Raw genomic sequence first — 19,377 nt, 5'->3', positions numbered from 1 at the left:
TATTTACACTAATCTGAAATTATCCCATCATCTTTTGAGACTTTACATGTAAACGAAATAATATTTATTGGTATAACTCCATTATTTTATCCCATGTTCATATTTTGATATGGTAGGACGCAGACAACATGTCCACTACGAGTTTGCTTGTCTCATATTTTCATTGGTCTAATTTCAAGAAATTTCATAGGAAAAAAAACGACAATATGACCACTTCCAGTTAAAAAATTCGGTTTTAATTCATGATATGCGAATGCTAATTTTTGCTAAAACGAGACAGCATTTTATAAATCTTTATCAATCAAGTACTTTTGCGGATAACTATTTAAATCCTTAATCCTTTGCCGCTCGGCAAAAAAAGCATCATTTACTTTTTTTGCAATACCAGGTTTACAAACAAAAAAACTTTAATCTAAAGGTTTTTCTATTTTTTTCAAATGATTTTTTTTAAAAAAATATTTAGATAGTTCTGTAGTATTACTAGTGGAAACCTCTATCGGAAAAGTAGGTCAGTTGAGAATTTTGAGTTTTGGAAGAAGGTGTGAGTTTAGACAAAGCTATTGTTTTAATTGGTGGGCAATAGACATCTTAGCATTGCCAATATACGTGGTTTAAGCAAAGTTGTGACTCTTCGTTATACATATATTTGTCGATCTATTACTTTCTACAAACTTTTCAATCGAACCATTACTTTTAAAAAAAGAATATGATTGTATTATCTAAGATGCACGTTTCTCCTTTTATTTTGGTAGGACTAGGACATTTCGAGCGGTCTAAATCAAACATATTGGTATGATTTTTGGTGGTAAATGACCTACGATTTATTTGCTAGTTATATAAGCCAGACCATACAGCATTATATATTTATATTCAATATCTATCGCACCAAAGTTTTTTTCCGTTTTAGGGAGTAATCAGAATTCATACGTCGAAATACATATCAAGTATTATCAACTATGGAGTTTCCGCAGCTTAGAGTTAACGTATAGTGGTTATATTATGCGTTTCGCCAACATTGATCACAAATATAGTACTTCTAAAGTTTATAGTTTTGACTCGTGATGAGATGTTTTTCAAATGCATTGATACTGTTATTTTATCGTCGACGACAGTAAAAAATTTAATTATCATCTTCAAAGGAATTTAGAACAAAAATATATATACATAGAGGCATAGAGCCATAAGTTATGAACGCAATTAAATATGAGGAATACTTATTTTACTTTTTAGGTATGCATTTGAACATGGTTTTCCTAGCTTTCCTTTAAATTCAATTCTTAAATAGAATATTTTTTTGTTAAAGAATTCTTAATATTCTATTTATATATATTTAAGTTTAAGAATATTATGACTCACCGAAACAATTTGTATGGAAACTAAATACCGTGTCAACCACTCAAAAAACAAATAGTTTTAACTTAATCACTCTAAGACTCGTAACATTTAAAGTGACTGAGTTTCAAAAAAAGAAAAAAATTTAGATGATTATAAGGAGCATAACGATTCCAACAACATATAGCACACATATCAGTATGTATCGATTCCACTAAATGCTAAAAGAAGCTCCAGTCACTAATTTTTCATTTTGTTATTTTTCTATGAATCATACACACTTACGCATAGATTTTGTTTAGAAGGAAACGTACAGATTATATACGTTTTATAAGAATACATACGTCCATAAGTGGGCCTTCAGAAACTGAATTTATATCGTGATATCAAAATGTTAGATGACAACAAAAGTAGGTACAGAAGACAATATGTACCTCTTCGGATATTTGGATGGTCTTAGTTCTTTATTCACAAATTATATATATATATATATATTACTTAAGTAAATGCGTATACGTAGGCATACATGTAGTTTCCGGCTCGTCGTGCAAATCATACACGTATCAAAAAATAAATTTCAATAAATCCAAGGTATTTTGTAAATAAATAAAAAGAATACCAAGGTCCACTACAACGTCTACGATCAATAAGTTGACACAGTAATATACTCAGCACGTATTTATTTACTTCGAATGTCAACTAAATTTTTTTTTGACATACTTAAAATTCTTTAAAACAGCATAGATCCTCAGATGCCTCCATGTAGATATAAAGTGATTTGAAAAAAAAAATAGAGTACGTATTTGGAAAAATAAATAAATACTAAAAAGTGGAGGTGGAGAATAATTGTGTTTTGTGAGTGGTAATGCGCATGTTGGAGGTGAAATATCAAACTGTGGACAGATTCAAATCTATCATATGTTTTAATAACATCATACCGTAGCATATACTATGATTTCATTTTTATATGATTGTTTTGTGATCTGGTTTTCGACCAAACCAGGTCCTGATCTTGACCAGCTTCTGTAAATATTTGTTTTTCTTTTGTTGGTTAATGAATTTTACATTTCAACCAAAAAAAAGCACTTGAAATATATATAAACTTATAAAAGACCCATTAACAATAACAACGCATCACGTGAGTACGAAGCAATCAAGTACACAGAACCTTACAAAATAAATTACGTGGTCCCCATCCAATGTTCCATATTTAAATTTCGTTAGAAAAAAATCCCATAATTTTGCTAAAATTGACAATTTCTTTTTCTGAGCTGGTGTATTTAAACTATATAATTTTCTGGTATTGACTTTTTTTTTCACCTACATATATTTGTTTGATTAATGCTGATGAAGTGCTTTGCCATTCAGATTCTAAGGGTGCCCATTCAATTGGATAACTAATAAGCGTTTGAAACTTTAAATGGTTAGGACGTATATTTAGGTGATTTTAGAGAGAGTTGTTTAAAACATCTTCAATGGTTGGCTCTATTTTTTGTTTTAAATATAGAGTTTCTCTAAAGATAGAGAAGTGCTTTACTCCAATGGTCATCTCTATATCTGACTCTAAAAATAAATATTATATTTTATTCTTTAGTATTAATTGCTGATAAAGCTTTCTAATTTTGAAAATTTATAAATGTTTTTTCTATTTTATTTTAAGTTAAAATAATTCTAAAATTTTAAAATATATATTGTTAATAAAATTTAAGTTAAAATAATTTTATAATAAGTTATTAGTAGTATAAATTAAATTTAGTGTAATATTATTACTTATATTATTGTTTAAGTATAAAATGAAAAGATGTTAAAACTAGAGGATTGTTTTGTAAATAAAAAAATTCTGCTTTAAAAATAGAGTCATGAACAGTGTTGCTCCAAATATAAAACAACACTGTTCATTTCTCTATTTATAGAGCAACATATAAGAGTATCATTGCAGTTCATTTTAATTTAAAAATAGAGTTTAGAGCAAAATATAGAGCACCATTGAAAATGTTCTTAGGTGTAAAAAGTGAATGTAGGTAATTTATAAAATATTTTTTTTTTAAAGTGGTGGTTGATGAACTTCCATGTGCCCACCAAATTTAGTACGGTATATAGCTGCATCTAAAACGTTATATAAATATAACTTAATTATGATCGATCTGAATTTAAATGCTAGTCAAATTAGTTGAAGTCAGCCGGAATGTTTTATACTCCGGCTAATGATATTTTTATTATTCTTCATTCATCGTTTTTGTTTCATTACACCTTAGGTTTCGACATTTCAAAGCTAAAACATATAAATATTTTCTCAAAAACTAACTCCCGTGTATTCTTGTGTAATTATAATTTTTTGGAAGAAATTATGAATGATACCTTTATTCATGAATCTTTTTTATTTGTTAAGCGACTTAACCCAACATAGGGTATTACCAGTTACAGTCCCATGTATATGCATGAAATTAACCTAATTTAAGTTTGAGTTTTTCCTAGAAAAGGTGAAAATGAGCTTCTTATTTTAGTTTTTTTTGGTATTTTTCGTTTTTTTTCTCTCACCAGAAAAAAAAAATAATCAGGTTTATTTGTTAATTACAAGAACCATACATATGATCATTTATTAATTACGTGATACTTGAGTATGTTCGATCCATAAAGCCCAAAATACATTTTATCCAACGTAACATCACAACACACACACACACAAAAATATCCCCAAAACGAATTATTATTCGTATGATAAAAAAAAACCACATACTGTACTAGATGAATTCATGAGAACCCCAACTTTACCATCAGCTGTACATTTAGTCCTGTGGTCCATGGGCGGGGAAATAATATTTAGAAAGATGACAATTGTACAATTTGGCATTTTAAATATTTTTTGGCCTTAATATGCGTTTAGACTGTTAGGGTACATCAGCTATAAATTGTGGTGGTTTGAAATCAATCGAACGAGAAAAGAAAATTTTGTGTGGTTATGGGAGAGAGGGGACAGAGCTTAACACATAACACGATAATATTTTATTTTCGCTATTTGTCAAGACATCACACGATTCGATATTTATAAATGATAAAATTTTAATTTTAAATACCTTTTTAAAACAGTATATATCACTTATGTGTATATGACATATCTGAAGTTTGAAATCGACAAAAAATATAAATCGAAAAATCAGTTTTAAATAGAAATCTGATGATCAAGAGCCTGGATGGAGTTTGTAGGATCAATCAACCGACGTTCAAGACAAAATTTTAAAATATACTGAACAACTCTTGAACACTAGTTAAGGTCTTCCTGCTTTAAAAAATAAAAACTAAAAGAATATACATATTTTAACCATTATTTGAAATAAACGAAGTAATCCAAACTTGTACATTGAAAAACAAGAACCTAAGCACACACGTAGTTTCACTGAGGAACTTCAACATGCTTATATAACAATAATGAATCAAACAAACCTGTTTTATTCTTTTCATCTTTTACATCTCATTATGAGTTTGTGTGTGTGTGTGTTTTTTGTTTGTGATTATTATGAGTTTTTTATTTCGTATTTCATTCTAGAAGATCTTGGCTAAAACGGTTGAGAATTTTACTTTATACAAATTTGAAATCCGATGATGACATAGTGACACAAATTATCAGATTACATGCTATAATTAGTTCTTATTCTCTATTCAAAGTCGAAATTTTTGTAAGAATTCACTTACATATCTGGTGACCACAGGTTACTTTATAATAAGTTTAGATTAGAGAGAAAACCACAAGATATCCCCTAAAAAATATACTTCTACATAAAAGAGGCCCAAAATTAAATAGCATTTAATCCAATAAATACAACAGTTTTCTAAGTAAGTTATTATCATTCTCTATACAAAAATTAGTAAGTTACTCCTTCCGTTTTATAATAAGTGTTATTCTGATACATTTCACACAGATTAAGAAATTAATAAAATATATAAATATATTCTTAATTAATTACTTTTATAACATTTAATTACAAAGACTATTATCTTTAAATGAGAGATAAAACAGAAAATAAAAATAAAAAGTTACATTGAAAATACAAAATGACACTTTTTTTTGAAACAAGAAATAAAATCTAAAACGACACTTATTATGAAACGGATGAAGTATTATTCTAATTTATTTTTAGTTTCGGATATTTTTTTTTTGTCAAGACATCTTAAAAATATTTATAGCTTATATACATATTTAGTTTGGTGTATCGTCCATAAAAAGATGGGAACAAATTAGCTAAATGAGGGACCATGTGTTGGCGAACCATCGATACAAGGGAGGTATAGTTCATTTCTATCTATTAACAAATTAAAGTGCGTGATAGCATTATTTTATCAATCACACATTTAAAAAAAAAATTCATGATTGATTGTCTAATTTTAAAGAGAATTTTTTACAAACAAGATTCAGAAATTGTATTACGAATTAAGCAGTAGGACTTTAAATTTAGAAAAAAATAAATCAATTTAAAACGAAACTTCTTTGTCAGAAAAATAAAATAATAAGATGAAACTAAAAAAGTTAATGTGAAACTCCTTAAATTTATCAAAAATATTGAATCAAGTAAATCGTTTCTCTTGATTTAAAAATTTGAGATGCTATTCTCTTATCACGATGTTAGATATGGTCTGTAATAATTTTCTCATTTCCGAATATAAGAGAAACAAACGTTGTTTAAAAGCCCTTTAACAAAAAACAAAGAAAAAGCAAACACTGTTTTTGATACCTAGCACCAATCAAGCATCACTGTAGGCTTCTCTTAGATGAAAATTTAACCTAATAATGTGATCAGATCTGTTTCTTTCAGGAACTATAGATTTGACATTTTATAATAGGAAGTCAATAGTTGAAAAACGAATAGATATCTCAATCTGGTGCATCGTATTTCTTGTTTTACAAATGAACCACCCGATCCACATCACTTCTTTGTCTCCGCTTTGATATTTTGGGATTGTAAACAATTAACAGATATATATGCCAATCTGGATCAAAATCACAAAAATTTGAAAAGAATGGTAATTTTTATTTGTTTTCGTATATGATGGATTTTCTTATAGAATTTGGTAGGAAGGTTCAGGTGCGCGTCCCTTTCACGTCCTGTCAGTCTTCGGTCAGCGCCACGATAATTGTCTTAAGAGGAATAATCCTCTGCTTCTCCCCTTACTCTATTGTAAAATACATTTATCGTTTTATTTGATCGTTTTATGCTTTATTGTTATGCTTGCTCGTGGGTGATCAATGAAAAATCGGATCTACTATTTTCATCTCCTATCGTATCTCTTTTTGGACTTTATCACCCTTTAGAATATTAGAGTCTCTCAATTTGTGGAGCTTTTGTCTCCAAAAAAAATTATGTCTACCGAGGGTTTCAGTCTACCATTATTTCAAACTTTTATTTTCGTTTTATGTTACTCTTTGGTTAAGCGTCGATCACTATTTTATAAATCTTTCAAAGACACAGTTACACAGAGCAAATATTATGTTTGTGTCCGTGTTTTGTTTGAGATTTTACCTTATTTAAGAAAATCGAAAATTCTGAATCAGCTACGTTACGTACGTATTGTTTTGATCTTGAGCGAATTCAAAAAGAGGAAATATTTTCGTCAACCGCTCATATATGAGAAGGAAAAATGACTTTTCAATCGCACAGTAAATAAGAATAGAAAGACCAAATGATGAACCAGAGTACATGTTCCAAAGGGATCAAAGGCTAATTTAGGTGTGATTTGGAAAACAATCAATGAATTGTCTATGGAGTGGGAATCTTGGAGTGCAACTAAAGAGATATCTCTAATTGTTCGAATTGTCACAGTTGATGATTGTCGATAATCTTATTTCGCTAATGGATTGAAGGATCTTTTAATGTCAGAATCAGTGCCTTTCTTGATTTCTGTAGAGTTACAAGCAACATTTTTTTTGCTCAATATCTTAATAATTTATCAATAAATGAAAAAAAAAAACATTTTAGGAATCAATTTTCTTACGTAAATGTTAAAGGATATGCAGTTTCTACCAGATTTAGTGTAGTTTTAAAGTAAAAATTGACGGCTTAAATTAATAAACTTTCTAGAAACAGTAAGCATATGTTGAACCCCATATGTTTCCTCTGTTTTCATTCAGTATTGCCTATAATTTTGGTGTGATAATATTCGTCTCTTTTTAAGGTTTTTTTTTATGTTTGTAGTTTTTAAGATTTTTTTATATCTCAATAATACTCTCATGATCAGTGGTGGAGGTACTTGGAGACTGGAGTGGTCAATTGACCCATGTCAAATTTTCAAAATTAAAATTTAAGCTTACTAATGTAATGTTATTTCTGAAAGAATTTGTTAAAAATTATTTGATTGACCCTTCCTAATTTTATGTTGGATGTAAAAAAATTTCTGGCTCCGCCCTGCTCATGATTAAAACATAAAGAAATGTAAAATATCAAACCGAGGGGGAAAAAACACTCGAAAGGGAAACAATTGAAACCGAGTAAATTACAAGCCGACACCGTGAAGTAGACGACGTGCACAGAGAGCGTGCCACGTGGGTAACACCTTAATCCATCTCTGACCGTTAGATTTTTTTCTTTCTAACCAATCCACGTCACTATCACAATCGCCGTTGGTTCCACGTAATCACAATGTTTAATGTACTTAGTTATTTAATTGTTCGATGGTCTCAGATAAAGAGTTAACAGTTTTGGCCATTCATCGATTGTAGTTTGTAACGTCTGACCAGAAATAGTCGTTTTGTAAAAAAAGCTTGACTAGAAATTCAAACTAATTATTTATTTATTAGTGCATTCAAATCGTAACGGCAAAATTTCCAAAGTTAATTCTGGCAATTGATTGACAAATGGTAAAACTGAAAATAAATAAACAACGAAAAAATCTATTGCATGTTAGATAACTTATTAGGCGAGTTATTTAAACTAATTAAAACACCAACACCATTTCATATTTCATATTTAATGTTTATATGGTTTGTTGATAAATTTTTTATAAGGTACGTGAAATTTAGGATATCCATACCTTTGGATCTAAGTATGCATGCAAATATTGTGAATGTATAAACTATAAGACAATGTCACTTCTCATTTTATATATATTTTGCAGTAAATAGAAAACAAATCGTGCATCACTATTCTATTGACAAGTCACATGTAAGTACACAAAACACACAATCATTTATTTATATTACATTAATGTATGTAAAGCAGGTAAAGTGGCCATGAATCAAATAACTCGTTATACAAATTACGGTGTTTTAATGAGCATTCTCATTGTTTAGCCAAAAAGGTCCTCCGAGGCTCAAATGCTGTTTTCTTCTCAAGTAGTATTTATTTTCTATCATGATTAACCTTAAATTTGTATAAAGACTTGCAAAAGCATGCATCATCATTCATCAATCTCGTATTCTAATTTTCTCAAAACAAAAAGAAGAATCTAGGACCATTTAAGTGATGCACGATTAAGCTGGCCAGTTTTTTTTTTTATGAGAAAATTAAAATACGATATTGACTTAAGGCCATATGTAGATGCTTTAGCTTTCACCGGGGGAAAAAGGAAGTTGTATCCAATTTGGAAAAGTAGAGAAGAACAATTTACAGAGAAGGTCCCATTGGCCCATTTCTTTCTTCATCGAATTTCCAAAAATATCATCTTTATTTATTTAGTTTTAGTCCTTTTCAATTTTCTTCTACAAACATCTTTTACACACTTAATAAAATTGAATAATTCATGCAAGCATATTTTGTTAAAAGTTTAATCTAATGGATATTCAAGTTTGAGTGGGTATATTATTTTCGGATTGATATATAGGGACTATAAAATCAAAAAGGACATAAGAAATGCTATGATCTAGCACCTAACCCAACAAGGCGAACGCTATCTTGTTCGATTTCACGACGTTTTCGTAAGTCTATTAAATTGGCTTGTGTTGCTTTCACAACTAAACCTATCAACCTATTAATTTCTATCTTTTAATTAGCTTTTAATTTTTCTGATGGTGCAGGTTTAACCAAAAACGGCAAGCATTATTTGATTGTTTACCGAATAATTGTGCTAAACCTTAAATCATTTTTCCACTGAATCAACAAACAATTATAATTTAGATGTAAACTATAGTTAACGAAAGCCATAGAGATATATAAACCTCGACATCACCTATAATACAAAAATTATGCTGGAGTTAAAAAAGCTCTGAAACTAAGATTTATTACCGATCGAACCCATCGTATTTTCGGCAATTTATATCGATTTACAGTCTTTAAGTTTTCAAATGTTACAAAAAATTTGATATCTTTATTTATATGTTTTTCGTAAATTCCTCCAAATAATTTAAGATATTTCCACCTGTAGATATATATATGAATATAACATCAGCTTATAACAAAAAAAAACCTTTTTCTAGAATAAAGATATCTATATTTAGTTTGCCCACAGGAAAGAGATTTTTTTTTTGTTCTACACAAGGAAAATACTTTAAGAGGCGTACAAGACGAGAACGTACATGTTCACAAAAATTATAATTTAGTTTGGAAGATAATAGAAAGATGCAAATGAAATTGACACTCCGAAAGAAAATATTTTTGATAGAGCAATCAAATATATGTAGGTATGGAAATATAAAAGCCACGTCATTTGACTGTTGAGCAACTTTGTTTTCCCCTTGTTACTTTTTGTTTTTGTCCCATTTGCCTTACGGTAAGTCGTTTTCATTCGATAGCTTATGAATCTGTTCTTATTAATAAGTTAGATAATCAAGTTGTGAGATTTATTTTTTAAAAACTACAAAACCCACACGGCCACACACCCATTCATAAACTACAGTGACGTACTCGATAATCTTGCAAATCACACTATTCTACGAATCTTAGTTTTAAGTTAACGGTGAAAGTTGCAATAAAAAAATTTCTAAAAAAAAAGTTGCAATAAAAAATGTTCTAAAAAAGAAAAGTTGCAATAAAATTGTTTACATAGTTGAAGACAGTGATATTCAAGAATGGTAAAACCGTAATATTGCTGTTACTTAAACGGATTAAATATTTCGATATAAAAATGGGACAATTTTCAAGATAATATTATAAAATTGCTTCATACCTTTAAAAAAACAAAAAGCTTACCAAGGCACCGAATGAATTTGAAACTACGTACATCAAAAACTCATTCCACCTATGTTTTACTTTTTATGCCTACGTATTCTACATGGGCTGACTTTAAAAGCCTAATATATATTTTTTTGGTCCAAAAATTTAACCTAATATATAAAGCCCATTATTACTCAAAAATCAAAAACATTCTCTTGATATAAAATGTGGGTATTTAAGTTTGGGCTATTAAATAGCTAAACAAATAACCTGTTCTCATAGATTAAAAAAAACAACAAACCAACCTATTAAACCCATCGTGGAATAACAAACATGATTAAATTATAGACCTAGAAAGTTTATACGTTTAAAGTCTTAAAGATTTTCACTTAGCACTATAACATTAGCATATTTATTAATACCAAAAAGAAAGTCTTGTCTTTATTTTTTATTTTTTTCTGTGGCTGTCAAGACTGACCTAAGACAGTTTTGCTATAAATTCGCCAGTTTATTAAAACAAAATTTAGATACCTTCAATGTAATATCTAAAAAAACTTTACATATACTAATACCACCATACAATAGTCATATGCACACATGTTAGTTTTAGAATGGACAAATGAAATTTGTGGGATGAGGATTTTTCATCAAATTCGTAGACATATATATAACCAGCAAAACAAATAAGAGTAAGTAGTAACCAAGTAGTGTCACAATGCAACAACCTCTTTTCTTTCTTACATCTACAAATGACTAACCATCATTTTTTTTTTGCACATTTATGCATAGCCCGCCATACCGATATTTGAACTAGAGCGGTTTACTTTGTGAGCAGGCGGCGAAGAGACAGACTTGGTAAAGTAAATGTAGTAGTAGACATTGAGGATCATAGTTGCAACCACAAACACTGCTCCTGCGATGAATATCCCTTTGCGCAATGACTCACACGAGAAGGTTTGTGCGCTTAAGTATTTAGTGTGGTATGCGTTCTTCGTCGCTCCTGCGATCAAGCAAGCTTCAGCTACCAGAAATGTCATCCTGCAATTGTCAAATTCGGACATTGAAAAAACCAAACAGGTTTAGAGACAGGCATACTAATCTTGAAGATATCATATGGACAAAGATATTATCAGCAAAAGGCTTTTTAGGACTCACCAGGAAGAAATGAAATAGATGATAGACCAAGCACGGTCACTTCCAGGGGCTAAAGGTCTACCAAAGCACATACATTTGGTGACACCCATGAGCAATGATTCACTCGAGAGGAGGAAAAGGAAAGCTCCAACTCCATAACCAGTTGCTACATCTGAGCTATAAACGCAGTACGTTGCGTTTGTTATTGGGTCTTGGATATTTTTTCCCTGTCACACAAAAAAAAAAAAAGAGACGATAGAACCTTAAGTGTCACAGATTAAACTCCTTTAGTTACATAGTTATGTTTCTCCAGTCTCAGCTTCAAAAACATGAACATGGCTCTCAAAACGGTTCTTTAATAGTGTCAATATTCCCCAAATTTCCACGGAAATCGCAAAAGAGATATTACTGATTCTGAACGAACTCTCTAAGAGTTCATGAGATTAAAAATCAGAGGAAATTCCAACAGAAATCTACGAACTTTTCGATGAATTGCAAGAACTAGCTTTAGTTAAGAAACAAATCCAGAAATAGAAATCCTCGAGCGAAAGCGTTTAGCAGCATCATCATCCTATCGATTCTTCTTTCGAAAGTCCAGATATTTCGTTTAGAGGAATCAAACTAGTAGAGAGCAAAAACCCTAGCGGGAGAGAAAGAAACATAAGTGGACAGAGAGGAGAGGGGGTTTACGATGCTCCGGCGGCGCTCGGCGGCGATGGAGAAACCGAAGGAGATTAAACAGAGTGCGACGACGAGGACGAAAACGAGAGTCGAGCCTTTCCCTTCTCCCATATCTCCGGCGAGAGAGAGAGAGACAGAGATTTTTGCAGAGACGGCGAAGTGAGTGAGACTGAGCTGGAAACAAGTAAGTAAAGTGAAAAGAAAACACGAGAAGCGAGTCTCGTCGAAACTATGAATACGCGCGAACCAGCGCGTGTCTCTCACGTTAAGCCACAGTTTGTACAAAAGCTTCACGCCAAGTATTACGCGCGTGGTAATATTTTTGAATTTGGTGAAAGTAAAAAAGGTGAGGTTCACCCAGATAAAGGTAACTTTTATTTAAGAGCTGGGCTTAATGAGATATATAGCCCAAATATGGAATTTTAAGTTAAAGGTAGGCCCGATAGATTTGTTTATTGATGCTAGGCTAAATTTATTTTACGTTAATGTGAGAAGAAAATGACGACAAGTGTGTTTTCTTTTTTCCTTTTCCTAAAAATCTAAATCCACTGTTATTGTTACTTTTTAATTTTTAACAAAGATTTGGAATGATATATCATATATACTCTTCTCCTTTTTTCCTTTCCAGGATATGAATCACCCACATTCGATCTTTTGTATTTTAAATTTGTCAATAGAAACTTTTCAATTATGCTTTTTACAAAATTATGTTTTTTTTTTGTCCACTGCAGGTGAATGTCATAAAATTGATTTTCAGTTGTTTATTTTCTTTGTTTTCCTTCACTAGGTTAATAAAGCATGCGAGATTTCCGGCCACAAAGTTTGACGATTCTTTTGGTTTGATTGACAAACTAAAAGCAAAACAAAAGAAATCAATATAGTTTGATTTTTCTCCAAGTTATAAGCAAAGAATCGAAATAGATCCGCAGACAAAGAAATAATGACTTGTCCTCATGTCACCCTTTCCTGGTTTAATAAATTTTAGTGAACAATTATTTGAAGCAAATTATATAAGTAACTGGCATATGCAGTTGAAATATAACAAGAGCTGTACTGTGGGTTGGTCAGGTTCGGGTTCAGAAAATTTCTTCTGACCCATAGGAGTATGGTGCTCGCCTGGTGAAGGCTCTTGGATATGTCTTAGATAATGTTTTGGCGGAGCTAAGTTTTTGTGTTACTTAAATTAATGTAATATAATTAGAAGTTTAGGACTATAAAAAAAACAGAAAAGTTGTTATCATTTAGACAGGAAAACAAAACGAGACAACTTATCACAAACAATATCATCTAATGGAGATAAATCAATTTGATTAGTTTACTGCGGATGCATTATTCAATTTACGGGTAGTGCATGAAACGAATTACATGTTTGAGTTGGGTACATGTACTCCAAATTTTTGGATTTTCGATCCATGTTCATCCTTCAGTTGTATTATGGAGCTTATAACACAACCATTAATAATGTTTGTCACAAAACAAGAGCTAATGATCAAGTTAAAGAAAAAAAGAACATTAATTGGCTAATTAGAAATTTCAATCCCTTTAAAAATTACATCTGTACAATAGAGAGAACAGAAAAAAAAAGGGTAGAAATGATATCTTCACATTTCACAACTCTTTCGAGCCTTTCCTTTTGTTACAAATAAGGAAGAAATACTACGCTCTTATTTTCACTAATAAAAGACATCAAAACACTCACAAAACCCTTCTCTCTCTCTCTCTCTCTCTCCCTTTTTACTTACAAAAATTCCCAAATTGGACACCCAAAAACCTAGGTTTATAAAACAGCCATTTTTTAAATCCCCCATTTTACAACATATCTACACATTTTCACCAAAAAAGCCCCACCATGATCCATTTTCCTAATCCATTTTTTTTTCAAATTGTTTTTAGCCATCTCTGTTATATATATTTGCATTTTATCTCTTATGCAAGAGTTGGAACGCTGCTGCGTCTGTCCCTGTCAAGGCAATTGAATCCGACGACTCGAACCGGAGGATTGTTCCTCGCCGCCCTAACGCAACCGCCACCGTTCCTCGGAGAAGACGGCGGTGGCGGCTTGGTCGCACGTGGAGCCGACGGAGGAGTAGCCACCACGAGAAGCTCGTCCCGAAAGAGTGAATCTTTTGTTAAAGGGTTAGAAACTCTACTTGGCGGTGACCCTGTGAAGAACAGTGGCGGCGATGACGTCACCTTCCTCGTCGGATCTTGCTCACATTCACCACCACCCTGTAAAATATGCAACAAGAAATCAATCAAATCTCACATAACATAACAAAAAAGCAAAGATCTTTGAAGCAGAGGATTATAAATTGATTTTTACCTTTGCGAGGATAAAATCCAAAATCTCGCTTCCTGAATTCGATTCACAGAACTCCATCTGGTGACTGAAAATATCAAAAACAGAACCTTTCAATAAATTTGGTGGCTTCAAATATTTTCAAGACATAATCAAGAAAATGATTTTAGATCTTTTTACCTGACTTGCCATCGGAGAGATCGAGCAAGGTGGTGACTGTGGACACCGACACGACGCGGTTTAGGGCAAAGGACGGTGTCTCTGCGATCGGAGACGACGGAGCTTCTCTTCATCTCAGCGTTTTGTTGGACTCCGCAGCTGTTCATCTTCTTCTTTCTTGTATTTTCCTGCTTAAAGAATCAAGACGAATGAAAATTCCTCTTCAGGAGATTTTGATGGAGGCAAAAATGTTTAATAGCGATTTTAATATATATAAAAAAAGATAAGGAAGAGAAGAGGTGGTCAAACGGTAACGTGTTTCTTATGGAGATCTGGTCACAATTGCGTATTTTTAATTAATTAGGAATTTTATTCATTAATAAATCTTAGATTAAGGCAACGAAATGTGCCACTTGACAGATTCAACGAACTGTTTTTTTGGGAGATTTATTAATTTAATAAAGTCTGTGTTCCCTGTAATTATATTATTACTATAGTGATGCTGTCAAGATCATTGTGGAGACAAGGATCTGTTTTTTTTTTCTTTACTTTTTTAAGACAATAAGTAAACTAACCAAAAAAAAAAAGTCATAAGAAATAAAGTCCAACTCAAACAGTGAGAAATTAATTAATCTAATAGATTTGAAATTAGAAGATAAACAGATCGAGAAGAACGAAAACAGAGTTTTGATGAAACTGAAATTGATGATGCTTTTCGATAAAACACAAAGGATCTCTAATTAGATAAAGGATTGTTTCAGATCCAAATACGATAATCAAAAAACACAACGACGAACAAAATTCATAAGGATATTAAGCGGAAAAACGCATGAATCGTGCAGATCCAGATCAAAACAATTAGATCCGAGACAATAAACACCTAAGCATTCAAACGAATCGAGAGAGAGAGATACCTGAAGGTGGAAGAGAAGAGATCGTTAAGCTTGAGCTCAGCGAGTGGAGAAGAAGAATAAGATTAAGAGAGAAAGAGATCTGAAGAAAAGTCTAATGGCTCTTAGGTTAACAGCAAAAGGCAGAGAAAATGAGAGAACCTGCAGACAACAATGCAATGGAATCCGTATTTATTTATTTTATTCATTTATTTTGCATAGATTCTTTTGATTATTTCTTTTTGCGTCATAATAGCAAAACGCCTATTTTGTTCAATCTTTGTTTAGTGCTAATTAAGTTTTACTAATTAAACACATTTCATTAATCCGTTTGAAAATTTGGTGTTGAGTACAGCTTTCAGTTTCATTTGTTTCGGAATTGCCTTTTTTTGGTACAGACGGTGCCTAACCTGTCCTCGTAAATATCTATCCCAAATAAATGTCACCGACGAAATAACAATTTTTAATTCACTATGAAATCTCATTACTTATCACTTATCAGTAATCACTAATCACAAATATCTTCTTTGGGAAATTTTTTTTATTACTGATCTTGCTCATGAACACGTTTTGAAAACTAGCTAGCAATAGTTAGTAGTTCATTAGTATTAGCAAATATGAATTTATTTTTTGCTAATATTTTTTTACATACATAAAACTATAAAAGATGGATTTCATTTTTCAGTTTCATCTATAAATAACATAAATCCAATTTTTTTCTTCAAGTAGTTTAAAAGCAATATCTCACATTTGTTTGTTTATTGAAATACTATAAATTAGAGGTAGTTTATTATACAAATGTATGATTTATTTTCAGTACTTTTGATTTTAAGAAACATATTATTATCACAAATAACAAAATACTAGATTTACTCATTATTTCTTTTTTTTTTGTTAAAGGGTACACTCGTTATTTCGATGCGAACACAAAACTGAAATGTTATTTTATGTAAAACTAAGTTGAAACAAGCAATTTCATCTCATGTATATTGATCACATATAATACATATTATAATTATAGAAATAATGCAATTTCATTAGTATTCTATGATGATATGTATTATGTAGGGTATATTACCTGAAATACGAGCATTGAAGCTAATTTAATGTTTTTGTTGTAGTATACTACCCTACAATTTTTGGATGTCCATTTCGTGTCTAACCTTAAAGTTACAATATAGTTGCGTATAACACGAATTATTAAATGAAACCCAATTAACAAACACAATTTTGGAAAAAATAATAACTAGATTTTTTAGGTTAATAATAATGACGACGGTGGGAAATGACAAAATTAGACACAGTTGGAAAGAAAAACAAGCCAGTTCTGGAAGTTGTTTATACTGAAGCTGAAGCCAAACAACTTAACTAATACAATTTTTGGGGAAAAAAACGAAAGTAGCAATTACTATATTAGTGATCATGGCGGTATGAAGTGACAAAGTCCCTCATAGTTTGGAGGGTAAAACAAAACTTATATTAGTAAGACCTATTTGGAGGAGATGGGCGCTTACTAAAAAGAAAAACTTATATAACGAAAACGGGCCACATGTGCTGAAGCATCAGTATCAATCAATATTAGATAATAAGAATTAAATACATAGAGAAACATGTAACTAAACATTCTCTTTTGCACGAACTCATCTCATCTAGTCACTAAAAACACCCAACCATTCTTACATGCCCGTTATGCGGGAGGCGTGTTAAGAAACGGGTTGTCGTAAAATCTGCTCGATGTTTCATGGGCTCGAAGCTAATTAAGAAGCTGTTCTCGCGAGAATTGGGGTCCAAAGGCAAAGCCATCAGGTGCTTGTTTGAATACTGATAAACTCCACAGCTTACACTAATAGCAATATCTATACACATAGGTAGTTATACATATGTTTACTCTAAAATTCGAATGAACATTAAAATCGATTTTCACCTTTCTCAAGGATTTTTTTTTTTTTTTAATATAGAAATCCGAGTTTAAACAGGTTTTTGTTTATAAATCGATAATCTGGTCTAACCCCATAAGAAGATGATCGCTAAAGTAGTACAAATTTCATATGCAATGCATATTTTAATTCATTCACATGTGATTCATTTAGAATATCAATTTGCAACAAAAGAAAATCATTATGACGGACTCGTTAAAATTTGAAGATTGGTCAATCAATTTTTTTTTTTAAAGAAAGTTAGAAACAACATAGAATATATAAAAATAAATATATAGTAGTATAAATGAAAATTCAATTGGATATAATATCACACATAATTAGTAACAATATGGGTTTTTTTTTCTTTCCGAATTGAACAATATGGAATTTACATTGGACTTCTTGTTATATATATATATGCATATATACGAGTATGACCACTATATATACGTACTATGGGATGCCTTGACCCATAATGTCCCCTCAAGCTATAGTCCTCTTGCTTAATAGTCACAAAGCCATCCACTTTGAGTTCCATGCTCAATTTTCTCATTTCTAGAGAGAGAATAAAGAGAGAGATAAACTGATAATAGGAGATCTCACAAAGCTTCTCTTTATCTCCATTCTTCACGCTCTCAAGTCTTTATCACTATAGCTTCTTCTCGGTACTCATGTAGGTTTCTCTCTCCTTTCTTCTCTTTCTGTCTCTATCTCTCTTGCTAAATCTATAATTGATTTTCTGAAATGTTATTATTCTGCAGGAGAGCTGAAGATAATAACACGTTAGATCTCAATAACTTACCTGATGATACTTCTAAAGACTTCTTCCCGTTCTTTGAAGAAGGCTCCTCTTCCTCTTCTTATTCTGGTACATATATACTACTTTAGCTTATTCTACCCTCCCTTTTCTCTTATCTATTTGAACTATTACATTTTGTAAGTAATGAAGTTAATCTCTACCTTCTGCCTTAGATGGTTATTTTGGTCAAATTAAACCATAATAATTTTATCCAAAATAGTTTTGATCTAATCATTAGGTGTATATTTTATTATTTATTTACTACTGAGTAGGAGGGTTTAGAGAGAAACAAAGCAAAGATGGAAAAGAGTATGAATGTAGATTTTGTTCACTCAAGTTCTTCAAATCTCAAGCTCTCGGTGGCCACATGAACCGCCACCGTCAAGGCAAGATCCCATTATTCTATATATCATGTGTATATTGTATATATAATCAATAATTTTGGTAATTTATTGATTTTGGGATAGTGATTTTAGAGAGGGAGACGGAGTCACTAATCAAAGCTCGTGAACTTGTTCTTCGCAACGATACCTTTCCTTCTCATCAAGGACCTCCATCATTTAGGTACTATTAACGTCTATCTTTAATTTCTAGCTATAACAAGTTTTAGTTACTTTTACTTTTATAATCAATTAATTTTTTTGTATTCTATATAGTTACCATCAAGGAGATATGCATATAGGAGAGCTAATAACTCCATTCAAACCAATGATGTATCCACCAAGATTGTTTCCTATCTCTGCCTCTTCCTCCGCCCTTAGGCCGTCGCCACCACCACTTGTGCAACCTTATCTTTATCCACCACCGTCTCCTCCACGGTCTTCATCGTTTCCTCACCGTCACACAAACGACTACTATTTGCACAACAATGGTATCCGCCACCAAACCCTAACTAATAGCGGTCATAGTGGTTGCAGTGGTCGTGAACCACCTAACTCGAGTTACACCTTCATAGGTGCACCGGTGGCTAATGGCTCTAGAGTTGCTCCTCTTCTTCCTCAGCCTCTACCTCCACATCATGGGTTATAATTATATTTAAGGAAGTGGAACAAAGGTGTTTTATTTCTTTTGGATTTTGATTGATTGT

At 31.5% G+C, this 19,377-nt stretch overlaps 3 protein-coding genes across 4 annotated transcripts; 1 reads left to right on the top strand and 2 right to left on the bottom strand.

Moving 5' to 3' along the window:
* Nucleotides 1–11,027: 11,027 nt before the first annotated feature.
* Nucleotides 11,028–12,389, bottom strand: LOC18993532. The gene is made up of 3 exons (XM_006417064.2): nt 12,234–12,389; nt 11,565–11,770; nt 11,028–11,447 (listed from the first exon to the last, which is right to left on the bottom strand). The coding sequence occupies exons 1-3, from the start codon at nt 12,333–12,335 to the stop codon at nt 11,189–11,191; spliced, it is 567 nt and encodes a 188-aa protein (XP_006417127.1). The 5' UTR covers nt 12,336–12,389; the 3' UTR covers nt 11,028–11,188.
* Nucleotides 12,390–13,740: 1,351 nt separating this feature from the next.
* Nucleotides 13,741–15,752, bottom strand: LOC18993531. Of its 2 annotated transcripts, none has more exons than XM_024151922.1 (4): nt 15,597–15,752; nt 14,704–14,873; nt 14,548–14,611; nt 13,741–14,453 (listed from the first exon to the last, which is right to left on the bottom strand). In XM_024151922.1, exons 2-4 carry the CDS (start codon nt 14,847–14,849, stop codon nt 14,151–14,153), a joined length of 513 nt encoding a protein of 170 aa, XP_024007690.1. In that variant the 5' UTR covers nt 14,850–14,873; nt 15,597–15,752; the 3' UTR covers nt 13,741–14,150. The 2 variants fall into 2 exon arrangements, with proteins under 2 accessions (XP_024007690.1, XP_006417126.1); XM_006417063.2 differs by having other exon boundaries at nt 14,704–14,870; nt 15,597–15,746.
* Nucleotides 15,753–18,107: 2,355 nt separating this feature from the next.
* On the top strand, nt 18,108–19,319 carry LOC18993530 (zinc finger protein JAGGED-like). The gene is made up of 5 exons (XM_006417062.2): nt 18,108–18,164; nt 18,253–18,359; nt 18,563–18,676; nt 18,767–18,854; nt 18,947–19,319. Coding segments are annotated over exons 1-5 (684 nt in total). The 5' UTR covers nt 18,108–18,162.
* Nucleotides 19,320–19,377: the final 58 nt, after the last annotated feature.

Source organism: Eutrema salsugineum, unplaced genomic scaffold (assembly GCF_000478725.1).
Source record: "Eutrema salsugineum unplaced genomic scaffold, Eutsalg1_0 scaffold_5, whole genome shotgun sequence".
Taxonomy (NCBI): domain Eukaryota; kingdom Viridiplantae; phylum Streptophyta; class Magnoliopsida; order Brassicales; family Brassicaceae; genus Eutrema; species Eutrema salsugineum.
This window is presented reverse-complemented; position numbering and strand designations above follow the sequence as displayed.